Below are 17,255 nucleotides of genomic sequence, written 5' to 3' on the forward strand. Positions count from 1 at the left end.
GAATTCAAAATTTGTTCTTAATATTTGTGGGGAATGGGTAAACCATACAAGAACAAACATTGGTTGGAACAAGCTATTTTAAATGTTGGTAGGAGGGATCCAGAGGCACAATTTTGCTTGGGGAAGGCTAGAAACTGAAACCTTTCCTAATAAATAAGATGGCTGACTCTGCACTTGCAGAGGGACCTGCAACTTTTGGGGGAAAACTAAAAATCTCCAGCAAGGAAAGGATGACCGTAGGGCCTTGTAAGAGCATCTTCCCTTGCTGGAAACAAGAAAAGCTTATCTATTAACATAAACCTGTTTTAAAATTCCACACATAAAGAGCAGAGACATTTTTGAGCACTGTCAATATGGGAATTTGTTTGACTATTTATATATATTTATTCAAAGGGCTTTGCTTTTTATATTTTTAAATTGGAGTGATGTGAGGAGGAAAAAAATAAATACTTGCTTTTAAAATACACTGGAAAATTAGTTTAAAAGATGATCTTCACATAGATTTTTATAAGAAACAGCAAGGATATATGTAGTAGCTAGAGAGGTAGACTGAGGTGAAGTCCAACCTCCAAGTTAAACACTGACTGGGTCACTATGGGCAAGTCACCTGAACTTTGAACAGCCTAAATAACTCTCTAAAACAAGGGTCCTTAATGTGGGGGCAAACCTTTTTCTAAAAATATTTTGGTAACTACGTCAATACAATTGGTTCCTCCTGTAATCCTATGCATTTCATTTTATGCATTTAAACACGTTATCCTGAAGCTTCCTCAAGACCATGGGGCAAAAGGGGGGCCATGATACAGAAAGGGTTAGGAACACCTGCTCTGAGGTAGTTTAGTGGCACAGTGGATAGTGCATTGGCCTTGAAGTCTGAAGGACCTCAGTTCAAATCCAGTCTGAGACACTTACTAGCTGTGTGAGCCTGGGCAAGTCACTTAACTCTACTGTCTCCAAAAGCAGAGACAGGGAGAGAGAGGAACCCCTGCTCTAAGATTTTAAGATGAAGAGTAGGTGCTGATCTGCTTTCTTTAATGAGAGATTCCTAAGAGATAAAATCACAAGCCTGACCAAAAAGAAAATTCTTTACAAGCTAATTTTTCTAAATAGTAAGACATTTATGTACATTATTATAATTTTCCCTTCAATGCTACACTGAAGAGGAGAACTGTAGAAATTATAAAGACTTAAATGGCACTCACACTTTAAGCATTTCAATAGTAATAGGGAGCGACCTGGTCCGACCCAGAGTACCACTGTCTTCAGAAAAGCCTTTGCTGTTCTCAAACAGCAAGGAATGAGCCCTCTGAGACTCCTCCAATGGTGGGGTGATGGGCAGAGGGGAGGTCAAGGCTTGTTGGATGCGGATGTGCAGTGGTAGTGGGGGGAGCCGAGAGGGTAAGAGGGACTCTCCTAAGCTCTGCTCAGGCGTCCTCTTGGGCACTTCTGAGACCTGATCTTCCAGCTGAGGGACTTCTGGGGGTGGTTCTAGGGAGGGTAGGTGCTCAATTTCTGGCCCAATCTGAAGAGTCTTGGGAGGCAATGGAGGAGAACATGGGGGTTCAGGAGGTATATGAGTAGGCAGAGGAGGAGAAGGGGAGGGAGGCGGGATCATCTGGACTGAATTGGAGGTAGAGGAACTGGTCCCTTCTCTCTGACCACTTGAAGGTTTTGTTGCAGCAGCAGCAGACTCCAAGGAAGGCATCAGAGGAGGCGGAATCCCTCTCTTGGGTGGTAAAGGTGGGGATGGCTTTGCTAACAATGTGCCACTGTTGATTGCTTGTGAAAGTTCAGCTGAAAAGGGAAGAGAAACAAGTTAGCTTAACTTGGAATTTAGAGATGAACTTTAGACATTTCATTCCCAAGCAAAATTCACCCAAAAAAAGTACAGAAAGACAAATTGTATTTCTAAGACACTTTGTAGATGGTAAATTTTCAGTCTAATACCCAAGATAACAGAGAAGGTAACAGTGTTTGTTCTGATACTGATTCAGATAAAAGTTGCTGATTAAGTATGAATGGGATCCAGAAGGCTAGGTGGCAGTGAACAGAGCACTGGCCCTGGAGTCAGGAGGACCTGAGTTCAAATATTGCCTCAGACACTTAACACAAAAACTAGCCATGTGACCTTGGGCAAGTCACTTAACCCCAATTGCCCTCCCTACCTTACCCCCTCCAAAAAAGCGACAACAAAAAAAAAGTATGAAAGGGATCAGAAAGACAAGGAGTTCCTCTGGTGATCCATTCTTCTGTAATCAACTAAAAGGAAAAGACACAACTGCAAACCAAGCGCTAGAAGGAAAGAAGAGTTAAGCAACCAACTCAGACAATTAATGATACTTTCCATTTGCATGGCGGGGCTCAAAGACTTTTACATAACACTTTTCCTAGCAGAACTTCCAAGTGCACACCCATATTATTCCATTAACTTAAGTTAAGGTTACAGAAAGGTAGCCTTAATCACTCATCCTATAAAGGAAGAATCTGAGGCTCCCTAGCACATGGCCAATCAGCGCTGAGGCAGAACTAGCAGCGAAACCTCCACACTTCTATTTCCTACATCTACAAGATCATACCCGCCTCTTACATTCTCCAATATCAACAGTTCCTCAGGTCCACACACCATGTCAGGAGTTTTGGGATTCCAACAATGTGTGCTGTTGTTCAGTCATTTCAGTCGTGTCCAACTCTTTGTGAACCCATTTGGGGTTTTCTTGGCAGAGAGACTGAGTGGCTTGTCATTTCCTTCTCCAGTTCATTTTACAGATGAGGAAACTGAGGCAAAAAGGGTAGAGTGACTTGCCCAGGGTCACACAGCTAGTGTGAGATGAATCTTCCTCACTCCAAGCCTGGCACTCCCTCCACTGCGCCACTTAGCTGCCCTACAATGATATGTATTCCCAGGCAATTCCCCAGGGCTCTTTCTAGCTTTCAGAGCTAACGCTCACAATCCCATTAAGGACCTCAAGGAAATTTAGCAAGTCCCCAGGATCAGGTGAAAACATTCAGAGTTTAGAAGATGAGCTTTGTCTCTGGCAGTATAGCTCTATTCTGTTTTCTCCTACCACCTCCCAATTCCTCCCACTCAACCTTTGTAACTCATACCCCAAAGTACCAAATTCCCTCAAGTAGCCCTTCAGTGCCTGCCCAACACTGGCAACTCCTCAATCCAAGCTCCTTGGGAATCCAACAGAGGGTGTCACGTTAACCGTGCCCAAGATTTTGTCTTCATGAAAATACACACTAATATCGCGCCTTGGCTGCTACTGCAATCCAAGAAAACATCACACTGTCATGTTAACCAATAAGACAGTCATTTCAATACTGTCCAACTCCTTCTGATCCCACTGGGAGTTTTTGTGGCAGAGACACTGGACTGACTGGCCATGTCCTTCTCCAGATCATTTTGCAAAAGAAGAAATGGAAGCAAACAGCATAAAGTGACTTGCCCAGGGTCACACATGGAGTAAGTGTCTGAGGCTGGATTCGAACTCATGTTTACCTGATTCCAGGTCCCATGCTACCTAGCTGTTTCAATATCCAGGTGAATAAAAGTTATGCAAACACTTTCTCAAGCCAAGTGTTCCAGAAATGACTTAAGGAAACTTTCAAATGCAGGGCATCCTTGACAAGTAAAGAAGAAGCTGATGGAAAAGATTTTTAACTCTTAGAAAGCTATCAAAATGTTATTAGCATAATGGTCTTCCTCTAGGTTTTTTGATAGTTAGTAGACATCACTGTAAGGATAGGGTATAATCTCTACTAGTGGAAGTAATTCCAGAAGTTATTAACATGAAATCTGAAAAATATGAGAACTGTTAACCAAAAATGGAGACCAACTCTTCTTATGTTTTGGTTTTTGATTAGGAGTTCCTTATATGACAAAAAGTATATGGTACACAGGAGGTCTTCACTTCTAGTTTGGTCAATTTCATGTTACTTTCCTATCTTGTATCAGGAATTTTTACTTTAGGGCTCATAGTAATTATTTAAATATTTCTGGGTATTACAGAAACCAATTTAGCACACTGAAGTGTTTATGTTAATTAACCACCTATATGAGCTTGGAAGTACCAACACAGAACAATAAATGGAGAGATGGCCCAGAAACCAGTAAGTCCTAGGTTCAAATTTTATCTCTCACATATATTGGCTAGGCGACCTTGGGCAAATCACTTAACCGCTCAATGCTCCAGGCAAATGCTGTGAAGGGTCTGATGGCCATTAGTAGAGGGATGGACTTCACCAGGCCTATGTCAATGAAATGACCATCCCAGTCTCAGTCCCAGTTCAGGGGCCTGGAGTTCCTTCATTTTAAACTAGGTGGGGCTGGCCTAGAGGACATCTCACTGTTGGCCAGAAGGGTTATGGACTCAAGAGGCTCCAAGAGCTAGACCAGAACTAGCCCTTTCTACGGCATGATGGCTTGCCCTGGGCCTCTGCCATTCCTGACAAGGATACATGCTACTGGGCTAAGTCTCTTCAGCTCTTATCTATCTTCTTCCTCCCAAGGTCACTGACTGACTTTCCAGCTGCCCCCTTTAGGAAGTTAAAGCAGAGATGAAAGGATTCCCTGAACTAGGAGAGAGAAGTCCTGGGTTCTATTTCTGGGTCTAACACCACCCATGTGACTCTGTCACTTAATTAAAAAAAAGACTCCCCTCCATGAATGAAGTATTGTGGCAAGCTGAAAACAAACCACCACAATAACAACACCCCACAAGTGGTGAGATTGTGTTTCTAGTCATAAGTCTAGATTATTTACTCAGAAGGTGAGGGTTAGTCCCTGACTTTTCTAGGTGGGTCCAACCTGCTATGTGACCACACCCATTCCCACAGCTGGTTACAAGGATCATCTCCTAGGGTTCTACAAATATCCCAGAGGTAAGGGGAGGGGGCAGAGGCTGGAAAAAAGGCAAGAAGAAGGAAACAGAAAAAGGTCAGCCCAGAGGAGGGCCTGGGAGGTCTCTACATATGGAAGGCACCTCAGAGGTCATCTAACCAACCAATCAGAAGCACTGCTCCTGTTTACACTGTCCCCTGACAGAAGGTCATCCAGCCTCTGCCTGACACCTCCCAACTGCAGGGGGCTCACCAGCTTTTAAAGCAGCCCAGGCCCCTGTCTGGCCAGCTACAACTATAATGGGTAGGGAGCCTTCCTTTAAGCTGAGCCTAAAATTTCTCTACAAATTCTCTTCTTTATACCACATGGAATCAGCCCAGAATCTTTCTCTTCAAGGAACCCTTCCTGTATTTGCATCTAATAACCATTCTCCACCACCCCATTCCTACTCTTGGCCAGCCATCAATTCTTTTTTTCTTCAAGGAGGAAACAATGATGTATGGGGTATTCACTTTATCACTGGGTAGCTTTGCAGCCCAACTGCTAATTTTGAAACGACTGAAATCCTTCTGTAACACATGTACTTGTATGTATAGTTTTAGATATATTTAAGGTAATATTTGTTAGTCTGCTTTTAGACCAGCCAGTACGCTACTTGAAAGCTGGTTACATGTTATGTACAGTCCAGCTGGGCTAAGCAGATAAGTAAGGTTGAAATGTTAGTCAGTTAAACATTTTCATTAATCTGTAATGAGAAGCAACACAAATGAGGAAAGCTATGGAGAAAGTCACAATAAAGAGAAGTACTTTAAAAGCTTCTTAAAGACAGTTCAATTAGAACCTTCAACATTCACTTCACCTAGGCACTCCGGTATATCAGTCCTAATCCAAGCTTCAAAGGATAGTGTTCCCAAAACCAGGGAGTCTTAAAAGGGCACAGAATTGATAAACTGAGATGAATTCACAAATGAACCAAGCTCTATTTGAACTCAGGCTTTTAAGTTAGCAAAATCTAGTAGAATAGGTTAAATTCCACACCCCTCATTGATTACTGGATCACTCACTGATCAACACAATTTGGACCATTTTCCAAATAATATTTCTTAGGATCCTTATAAAAGAAAGCTGGGAGAGACAGTGTATCAGGGGTGGGGAACCTATGGTCTTGAGGCAACATGTGGCCCTCTAGGTCCTCAAGTGCAGCCCTTTGATGGAATCAAACTTAATAAAAAGGTTTGTTCAGTAAAACTTGGACTCCATCAAAAGGCCACACCCAATGACCCAGAAGGCCACATGTGGCCCCAAGGCCGCAGGTTCCCCACACTGGATGGGTCATCCTGCTCAACCCAGAATCTGACCAGGAATCTTCTCTAAAACCACCATACTGATTCTCTAAATCAGTCCTAAATTCTCTAAATCAGTTCTCACTTTCACCATGTTCTAGCCTCTCTTTGAAGATCTCCAGTGACAGGGAATGCAATATACTTCTTAGGAAATCCCCCACTTTTCCTTGTCACCAAGTTTTTCATCTGATAAAAAAATAAACGTCTCTTAGCTTTTTCCCCATGCTCCTAGGTCTGCCTTCTCAGCCAGAATTACAGCATCCTAAAGGATGCGAGATGGGGCCTCATAACATGATTTTTTAGTTTCCCTGAAAAGTTCTAAATGAAACCTCAAATATTAGAGATTTCATTACTCATTTATATACTTTTTAAGTCATCCTTGTAACGCATCTGGACCCTCAAAAACACCGATTAGCCAAAAGGAAGCACTGTCAAGGCAAAATATTCTGGGCCCACCATTCAGTTTTTATGCCTAGATAAGTTTTCCAAAGTTTTCCCATATTTAGGTAAATTAAAAAACCAGATGTATTACATACACATTCATGCGCACGTACACAAAAGCATTGTGCACATATGACAGTATTTTCTTTGAAAACAAATCTGTTTTCCTTTTGTTAATGACTGATAACATTTTCCTAAGCTATGCCCAATGACAGCCTGGAGAGTCACTTACCAATAACAGGGTTACTATTTCTGTTAGCTGGTTTAGGGGGAGGTATAGGGGGCTGCTTGGCAGGGACAGTGTGGGTCATATTCAAGGTAGCAGTCGTGTTAGTGCTGACAGGAACAGCAGGCAGAGTCCTGGGAGCCGGGGAAGGGGTGCTGGAGGAACTAACTGTCTTTGCTGGGCCTGGGGTTGCAGTGCTGCCAGTGGTTGCTGTGGAGGAAGTGGAAGAAGAGGCAGAGGTGGAGGAGGAGGAAATGGTCCCGGCAGTGCTGCCACCAGTGGTGGCATCTGCTTGCCCATCACTTTCTTCCTGAGAAGATGACAAGGGTCTTTTGGTTCGGGGTAAAAGTGGCTTGGGTGCTGGCTCGGGAATGGGTTCCACTTCAGAACTGGGCCTGCTTCCGGATGAGCCTGTGAAAGAAAGGTGTTGTTTTGTTAAAGGGGACAAAAACTGGTAGAGATGGAAGGAGTCAGTTTGAAAAGGGAGGTAATTCATTCAGACCTGGATGATCCAAGGCCCTGTATGACTAGTATCTCCTCATTTTTTCCTCCCTACTGCTACTACTGTTTGGCTGTTTCTCTTTTCAATAACCATCTCACTAGGGGATAGGCAAGAGGAATGATCAGGGTAAAATCCCACTCAACTCTGTTCTCACTTTCCCCATCAGCCAGACCAATTCAGGTTTTGCTGCCTCTGTCCCTTTCAAGTCCTGCTTCAAACCCAGAGCCTAGCACAACTATATGTTCACCTGGTTGTGTCTTTGGTTCCTCTCCTGGAAGAGGCTTCTTAAACCTTGCTATCCTTCCCAGATCCTCCTCCATCTGGCCCGGATTAGAAGGCCCAGCACTCCCAATGGGAATGGTGTGGCCATTCTTTAATGAAGTATGGCTGAACTTCCCAGACTCTTCTCCACCTGTTAGAGGAAAAAAAAAAGCCAAAATGAAGAAACTGACAATAGTCTATGGGGAGAAAAGTCAGTGTTGTACAATCTTTCTTATACAACACTTCCTACTGATGTTAACTCCTTTTATCTAAACCCTGTGGATAAAAGAATGCTGATTTTCATCTTGGAAGCCTGATAAAAACAAGACTAAAGTGAGCGACGACTAGACTGTGAGTAAGTATGGTGCTGGCATAAAACCATGCATTGTCACAGAGATGATAAATGGTTATATGCCATGGAGAGATTCCTTCAGAAAACAAATGGGTTCTGTGAGCAGAAGAGAAAGGAATAAAAGAGACCCAATTCCTAGAAGCCTCTATTCTGGTGGCAGAATCATAGGGATGTGTCCATGTGCTTTTATGGGTCTGAGAAACGTAAGGTCATATACCATAGCACTCCTGAGAGCAGCCCACTCTGCCAATCATAAAAAATGCTCCTCATTCCCATCTGACAACAGGGAACTGGGGAGCAACCATGACACCTCAAACAACAAAAGTATGGGTTAGAAAGAGATTATGGACAGTAGAAGCTGGCAGCCAGTAGATTAAAGGAGGAAATCAGGGGCAGTTGAAAGCATCTTGGGTCAGGAGATCTGGGTTCTAGTTCCAGCCTCTCATTGATGTGGCTGTATAACCTGGGGTATGTTGCTTTTCCCTTCAGGTTATAGTACTGCTAAGAGAAGCGTAGTGGATTAGATGATCTCTGAGGTCCTGCCCAGCAATTAAGTTTCTCTAATTACATTTCCAGGGTATTTCTCTACTTAAAAAAGTAAAGGAAATATGACAATCAGAAGGCAAAAAGAAAAAAAAAAGTCATACCTATACTATTAGGGCAGTTGAGTTTTTAAAAACACGGAATTACAACACAAAATAATCATTGACTTCAAAGCAGTAAAAAAAAAAAAATGAATTTCATTAACATGAGAGAGAGTAGTTGCTGACAGCCTGCTAAAAGCTCACTTCCTTTTAGCAGATATTCTAGATTCCAATGACAAAAGGCATTTCATTTAAACAATTCCAATATAAACTACCAATGCTGGTCTTCAAATAACTTGGTTACTGTAGTACTTGCCAGGACAGGGAGAAAAGCAGTTTCAATAAATATGAGAGCAGCTCACAGTTCTATAATTCTCCTAAAAGCATTCTCCTACTAACCCTGTGAGGTTGAAAGTACCATGTTTATAGATCAGGAAAATGAGGCTCAAAGCCCCACACCATCTAGTAAGTGTGAGAGCCAGGACTTGAAATGTCCTGTGACATTAAATCAGCTGCTATAGTTATAAATACTGAAAATCCAGTGTTATAAATACTGAAAAGGGGCCCAATAAAGGCTATGAAAATTTTAATTTTATATTGGTTAAACCAGACCTATTATAAAGCCAAAAAATAAAGACACCCCCCCAACCCCATCACAGCACAGATCTTGATACCAATCCCTGTAGCAGGTCCCTGCTGGGGTGTAAAACAGAGCAGATCAGATTTGGGGCTAGGTCCCTGCACCTGCAAGGCTACAAACGGCTCATGCCAAAAGTGAGCAGACATAGCTTAGACAGCTGGCACAGGGAAACTAAAGATGAACCGGGAGAAAAGGAACTGATGATGGATGGGCTCTGCTGTGAAGGACATAGGCAGAAGTCACAAAGAGGATGGGATAGCACATGTAAGAAATAAGGGACAAAGACCTACTTTAAGTGAGATACAGGACTTGGAGTCTAACCACCTAAATACCTGCAAGATTTCCTGATCACTCTTGTGAACGAAATGGTTATGTACATTCAACTGAACTTAGATTAGCTGCAGTCACCAAAGTTGTTCTCAGAAATGGAAGGAGAAAGGTGAAAGTGAAATCCATTGGCCCTTTCTCAGTTGGCTGGTTTTGCTTACTGTTGTTACTATTGTAATAATTGTTGTGATTATTATTTGGTATAAAGAGGGGTTTAATAAACAGAGGCACGATGACAGGGAAATGATTGTAGTATATAAAAGACATTCATAAACCCTGAACAGCATGCTTAGGAAAGCATGAGAGTCTTCAGGATGTAGTAAAAACAACTTGGAATTATGGGTGTGAAGGAAGACACAGGTATCAATGTTGCCAATTAACCATCCAACTTTAGACAAGTCATTTTTTTTTCTCTCTGGGTCTCAGTTTCCACATCTGTAAAATAAAAGAGATTAGACTGGAAGATCTTTAAGGTCCCTTTTCTCTCTAAATTCCTTAACTGCTCATTTTCATTATAAAAAAAAAAAAACAGGAATCTATCTATCTAAATATCCATCCATCCATCCATCTATCTGTATATGGAATTATCCTTCACTAACATTGGGAAAAAAGACCTACTGGACTTTTTTCATCATTAGTTTCTATCAATTTTTGAGCTATATTACAGCGTTTTCAAAATCTGGTTTAAGAAGGATTCTGCTTTAAAAAAAAATTCAAAATAAATGCAGTCATTTCTTTCATGTCAGATAAAAATGTCTTATAAAGAAGGCCCACAAAGAAGCAGACAGAGCAAGTCCTATGATTATGTCAGACTTGTAGTGATGCTTGAATCTCTGTGATAAACAAGCAGAGAAGGATGAGAGTAGCAAAGATGGGCACAGATACCCACAGAGACAAAGGCCAGGAAGCGACACCCAATACTGGAGCTGGCCGGGGGCGGGAGGATGCACAAGGCACTGTGGAATGCTTTCCTTGGGGAATTCTTGACCAGATGGGCCATGTGCCAGGCACAGATTATCATCAGAGAAGGCAGGAGTGTCGGTTCTGATTTGGGAGGAGGCAGTAGTTAGCTGTATTCTTCAATTAAAGAACAAAATCCAGATGAGGACTCAGCCCACGCCCAGCAAGCACTTGCTACTGGTCAGCAAACTCACCATGCATAGGATCCTCCAACAGAAGCCCTCTTCTAACCAGCTCCTCTCTTGGCTTTCGCATGGATATTTTACGCTCTAGAACTGACATGAAATTGGAAACTAGAATTCAGAACCAGGCAGTTATAGTTCAGCTTTATTCCCTGGGCAAAAAAATTCTGTGGTTCAATCAACCTTTCATACTCAGCAAGGGTCAGAGGGTCACCTAGATGGCCTTATGTAAAGCTCAGGGGTCTTATTATTTTAATAATAGTAAGTGAGGGAGGAAAGCTGCTGGGTACAGAGTCTTAAGGTCTTTTACATCTTAGACAGCCTGTGTTCTAGCTCTGATTTTCTGTGTTCTCAGGTCCCCTTCAGGTTTCCCATAGTCTCCTGCAGTTTGGGAATGCTATAGGTTTATGATTAGAATACAAAAAAATATGCCTTTACAATCCCCTATATTAATGGGCAGTTGGGTAGTGCAATGGATAGAACCTGGGTCTGGAGTCAGGAAGACCTGAGTTCAAATTCAGTCTTAGAAACTAGGTGGGTGACCCTGGGTGACTGCGGGAACCCTGTTTCCCTCAGTTTCCTCACCTACAAAATGAGATAGAGAAGGAAATGGCAAATTACTCCAGTAGCTTTGCCAAGAAAACCCCAAATGGGGTCACGGAGACTCCAACATGACTGAAACAACTAAATAATAACATCCTATTGGGAAAATGGTAAACATATCAGTATCGTGATGTTGTCACCGCTTTCCTAGTCCCCCTTCCGCCTTCCCTGTGAGACTCCCTCCAATTCACATGGCATTTCTCTTCCAGGAACATAGTTACTTTTATTCTATTTCCCTCATTAGAATGTAAGTTTCTCGAGGGCAGGGACTCTACTTAGTTTTCTTTACATCCCTAGTGCTTAGTAAATATTAAGTGCTTAAATAAATGCCTGTTTACTGACTGACAGTTATATTATTTGATCTGCATAACACCAGGATGTGAACATTCTACTTCCAAAATAAAAGCTATGGCCTTGTGAAGTCTTTTTTTTAACTTAAATTTTGTAATAATGTTTTTTCTAAATTTTTTTTGGTGGAAAATTTAAGCCTTTACTGCTTCTCCTTGATAAATCAGTAACTCAATCCGTTTAAACTCCGATTCCATCCAAATGCCAATCTCTGGAATGCGGGGCTACCAGTACCCATTGCTGGGTGAATGCCCATAATTATTTGCCTATTTAATTCCTGAGATTAAATTTCCCACCCCACCAGGCAGGTACATGCAGATGGGGATAAAAGGAAGAGGCTTTCCAAAATGAAGAACACTTTAATTTGGGCTGTGAGGTCTTCAAACTCACCTTCTGATGTTTCTTTGAATTTGTCACTGCTTTTTTTTTTCCTCCATTTCCAGGGTTTGAAGATTTTGCCAAAGCCAGAGAACTTACTTTTCCTTTTGGTGGGTGGAGTGATTTCCCCAGATTCCAGGCCATCCATGACCATCCCCGGGCCTGCTGGTTGATGATCTGCTTCCTCTATAAAAAGAAAGATAAGAAAGGGAAAAGTGATTTTTCTATATATCCAAATCTTGAAGAATTATTTTTTTCCCTGTGCCTTCTGGAAAGGACAGAGGCATAAACAAAGCTGTATACTAATGGAGCCTTAGGGTTCATTCCCAGTTTTTACATCCACAGCCCTAGTTGAATCTCCCTTATAAAGGATGGAGAGGCCCTTGGAGGTCTTCCTTGAGTTCCCCTAGAGTTGTATGCCCAAAGTCCCTGACCTACAGGTCAAAAATCCACTGTGTATGGAGTAGTCTTCAGAGAACCAACACAATGTTTACTGCTCCTTCCTGGATGTTAAATACAGTCCCCTGATACAGGAATAAGAAACGCTGACATTTATAACACACTTTACTATTGACAAAGAGCTTGTCATAAATTATTTCATCTGAAATATTCTCTTGTCTGACAACAACCTTGTGAAGTGGGTAGGATGACGATGATCACCCACGCTATAAAGCTGAAAAAAGTGTCTGAGAGAGAGGTGACTGGCTTCTAAGTGACAGAGCAGGAATATGAAGGTGGGTGTTCTGAGGCCTTCTCCATACACTCCACCACAGCTGTGATGCTTTTTTTTAAATATTACTTTATTTATTTTTTGTTCTCAATATTGACTTCCATAAGATTTTGAGTTCCAAATTTTCTCCCCCTCACCCCAAGATGGCATGCAACTTGATTTACATTCATATAAATCATATGTTCACATTAGTCATGTTGTAAAGAAGAATTAGAACCAATGGGAGAAACCATGAGAAAGAAGAAACAACAACAGAGAGAGAGCAAAGAGTGTGCTTCTATCTGTGACCAGACTCTATAGCTCTTTCTCTGGATGTGGACGGCATTTTCCATCATGAGTCTTTTGGAATTGTCTTAGATCACTGCATTGCTGAGAAGAGATAAGTCTCTCAAACAAAGTAAGTCATCGTACAATGTGGCTGTTACTGTGTACGACGTTCTCCTGATTCTGCTCACTTCACTCCAGGTTTTTCTGAAGTCCGCTTGCTCATCATTTCTCATTTGTATTCCATTACATTCATATGCCATCATTTGTTCAGCCAATCCCCAACTGATGGGCATCCCCTCACTTTCCAATTCTTGGCCACCACAAAAAGAGCTGCTATAAATACTTTCGTACATCTCACAGCTGTATTGTTATGGTAACAATAATAATGTGGGGTAAATACACAACCACACACCTCTTATCCCCCTTCTCTTTATGAAGGACATAGATGCACTTGTGATGAAGGAATCCCAGGCGGGCATATGAGAACCCCAAATCTGCTCCCCCCATGCTCCATCATTAAAAGACCATAACTTCATATTAGCTAATGAACAGTTCTCATCCTTCTCTGTTAAAATAAAAATGTTCATACAAAAGTTACTAGCCTCAAACTCCCAGACTTTTAGGACAGAAGAGGCCCTAGAGACAACCTACTCTAATGTGCTCATTGAAAAGATGAGGAAACTTTAGTCTGGGGGAGGGAATTAAGTTGATATGAATTAGTTTTGGGTTTTTTTTTTGCTTTTTGGAGGGCAGCTGGGGTTAAGTGACTTGCCCAAGGTGACACGGCTAGTTTTTATGTTAAGTGTCTGAGGCTGGATTTGAACACAGGTCCTCCTGACTCCAGGGCCGGTGCTCTTCTTACTGCACCACCAAGACGCCCCAATATGAGTTAGTTTTATTGGTTCACTTTCTTCCTTCATAAAAGGGAGGAGAGAAAGGAGAATGAAGAGTAGACGTATTTTTAAAAGGAGGAACAAGAAGAAAAGTTAAGACTCCCAAACTTTCTAGCTATAATACTGCCCAGGAATGGCCCTCACTGTAAGTATTTAAATAAAAATGGATTAACAAAAATAGGAAAGACTAACAAACTAGGAGTCAAAGAGATCCAAGTTTTAAAAAAGTACTGGTTCTGACACTGATTTCCTGCATGATTTTTGGTAAGTCAATTCTTTTTCTTTTTTGCTTTTTTGGAGGGGTAAGGCAGGGCAATTGGGGTTAAGTGACTTGCCCAAGGTCACACGGCTAGTTCTGTGTTAAGTGTCTGAGGCTGGATTTGAACTCAGGCCCTCCTGATTCCAGGGCTGGTGTTCTATTCACTGCGCCACCTAGCCGCCCTATCAATTCTTATGGGGTCTTGGTATTCTGATCTGTTAAGAGTGAAACAATCACCACCACTACCACCATAAGAATATCAGTTGACATTCTGAGTTAACAAGATAAGATTCTTTCATTCCTTGCAAAAACCCTTTGAGGTAGGTACTGAGATATCCTTATTCACCACTGAGGCTCAGATCAGTTAAGTGACAATTTGCCTGGGATTCCCAAGCTAGTAAATGGCAGAGTGGGGCCTTAACCTAGGTCTTCCAACTCTCAGTGCAGTTTCTCACTGGGAGGGTTTGTCTAGCTCTAGCAAACTTTGTCTGGGGCAAGACAAGAAATCTCAGGGTGGAAGGAAGAGTAGAGGGCACCATCCCATGGGAAGAGTTAAGTATGTTGGGCTTGGTAAGTCTGCTGCAACAGGAGGAGGGGAAGGCAGCTTCAGCTGAGCCAAGAACAACAAAAGCTCAGGAAGGCAGGCAGGAAGCCACACAATGAGGCTCTGCACCCCACCTTCTGTCCCAGCATTCTGTGGAGGAACTTTGGTGGAGCAGGGAGGAGAAAGCATGGGGCAGAGACTCAAGTTTAAAACACAAAACAAACAGAAACACAGTTCTGATATTGAAGCTGACTTTCTACCTTAAGAAAAAAGGTGACTGCCTGCTTTAATGTCACTGACAAGATTTCTTCAAAAAGAGAATTTCACAGATAAGAAGCACTATTATGGTGACATTTTGAGAAACATGCACCACCAATCTTTTAAATAGGAAATGGTTGGACTGGCTTTACACCATCTAAACAATCTGAGAGAATTTAGCTACAAGCGCAAGGTTTGCCTGGATTTATTGCCACAAACAGGCTTTTTTATTGACACACAAGGCTTTTCATGATCTACCAAAAAGGTGATCCTTCCCCTCAAATTACCTTGTGTTTATTTTGCTTATATTTATTTTGACTATATCATGTACTGCTTTTTTCTTCATATTCCCAGCATCCTGCAAAGTGCTTGAAATATGGTAGGCAATGTGGTAGGCATAGAGTAGTGCTTTTTCATGGAATGATCCACAAAATGGGAACAAAAGTGTGTGGGGAGGATAGGAGACATCGCCAGGGCATGGTTAAATAATGCCACATGGTTTTTATTTCTACCTCATTCACAGGCATCTTAACTGGTGCAATTCTTTAATGGTAATCTTTCAGTATTTTGAGAATGTCATTTCAATGAGGTATTGGAATTCTTACTTTGATGGAGATCGAATAAAATATCAAAAGATATCAAGAACTTATGAATTCCTGGGTGAACAATCCTTCATTTGATTCAGAATGTGAATCAGCTAGGTGGCACAGTGAATAGAGCACCAGCCCTGGAGTCAGGAGGACCTGAGTTCAAATCCAGCCTCAGATATTTACTAGCTGTGTAAGCCTGGGCAAGTCACTTAACCCCAATTGCCTTGCCTTCCCCTCTCAAAAAAGGAAAAAGAAAAAAAAAAGATCGTGAACCCCACTGAGGCTTACAATATTGTCTGTGGCACTTGTTATTAAAAAAAAAGGACATCACCCTTTGTTCACACTTGCTAATGAGCTTTCCATCAAGTCGAATCAAAAAGCAATTTTTAAAGTACCCATGTGCTAGGCAGTGCCCTAGACAGCAAATATAAGACAAAAAAAAATTTGTTTTTTTAATAAAAAAGCTTTTACCCTCAAGAAGCCTACATTTAATGGGCAAAGCCAGTAAATAAAAGAGAGCTAAGGGGAGGCAGGGAAAGATACCTAAAATAAAGCCTGCTGGGGAAAGCCTGATAGTCACATATTCTAAGGCCTATACTGTAACTTGAAGTCTCTGCAGCTTGGCAGAACCTGCCAGGGCTTGTCTTTTCCTGGCATGCCCTCTGAGAACCCAAAGTCATCTTGACTTTCTAATGAGTCACTGGAGTGGGCCTTAAGTGAAAACATGTTAATAGTTCATATTTGCAAAGCCCTTCCCGGTTTACAGGGAGCTCTCCTGAACACAATAATGATGCTAACACTGATACAGTACTTTTCAGTTTACAAATGCATTCCATGTAATCTCACGTGAAGACAACTCTGTAAGTCAAAAGGGCCATTTTAAAGGTGTGGGAACCGGTACTTGGAGAGGCCATGAGTTTTCCTCTGTAAGTACCAAAGTTTAGAGTCAAACTCTGTTTATCCAATTATTCAGTGGTCTACTACACTATGCTGCCTCTAAAGCAAATGCACTAGAATGTTATTGGGACATAAACAGAGATAGTGCGGAATTTAATGTAACCCTAGTTTGGGACTCAGCTCCCGAGAGAATTGGGAGAATGTGTAGCACCATTTAAAGTCAAGAGACATAACCAGGAGTCCTCACTCTGAGATGGAGAGCAAGGTGGCCTAGGACAAAGCCAAGCTCTGAATCTCATCTTCCTCACTGTAAAATAAGGACTGTAACACCAGAACCACATACTACCTCCTCACAGGATGCTATGGGGGTCAAAGGGAAAAATGTGCTCAAAGTGTTCAAAATTTATAAATAAAAGCAATTATTTGGTGAAGGTAAATTGGCTTTGGGATTAGGAGACCTAGGTTCTGATCCTCAGGCTACATATGACTGTGGTCAAGTCAGGCCACCTCTCAGAGCATCAGTTTACTCAGATGTAATACAGGAATGGCAACAGTATTGTTTATAGTGACTCATAGGGTTGTTGGGAGGAAAACTCTAGAGAATTACAAAAACGCGATTTCTTTAAAAGTATTAAAACTTCCTCTAATGGCCTGTGCTGGACATTAAGTGGAGTTTTCAATATCCTACCACCAAAACTCAATTCACTTTTTCACTCAAGACCAAAAACCACTGTCACCAAGTCTGGCTAATCAATCCTTAAACTCTGACAGGCCTTTATGTAAAAGTTCGGGATCAGTGGAGCATTGTTCAGTCTGAAAGATGGTTT

General features: G+C 41.8%; 1 protein-coding gene across 19 annotated transcripts in view; it reads right to left on the reverse strand.

Moving 5' to 3' along the window:
• The window catches only part of PHACTR4 (phosphatase and actin regulator 4), a 129,122-nt gene that overhangs the window by 16,182 nt on the left and 95,685 nt on the right, over positions 1–17,255 (reverse strand). For all 19 annotated transcript variants that reach the window (XM_069078698.1, XM_069078692.1, XM_069078694.1 and 16 more), the window contains 5 exons: positions 12,003–12,176; positions 10,674–10,754; positions 7,603–7,767; positions 6,860–7,264; positions 1,203–1,794 (listed from right to left, as the gene is read on the reverse strand). In XM_069078698.1, coding sequence (XP_068934799.1) covers positions 1,203–1,794; positions 6,860–7,264; positions 7,603–7,767; positions 10,674–10,754; positions 12,003–12,176 — 1,417 coding nt within the window. The remainder of the gene's footprint in view (positions 1–1,202; positions 1,795–6,859; positions 7,265–7,602; positions 7,768–10,673; positions 10,755–12,002; positions 12,177–17,255) is intronic.

Source organism: Petaurus breviceps, unplaced genomic scaffold, assembly GCF_028583685.1.
Source record: "Petaurus breviceps papuanus isolate PSGF00001 unplaced genomic scaffold, PetGlider_PUasm1.0 91041, whole genome shotgun sequence".
Lineage (NCBI taxonomy): Eukaryota > Metazoa > Chordata > Mammalia > Diprotodontia > Petauridae > Petaurus > Petaurus breviceps.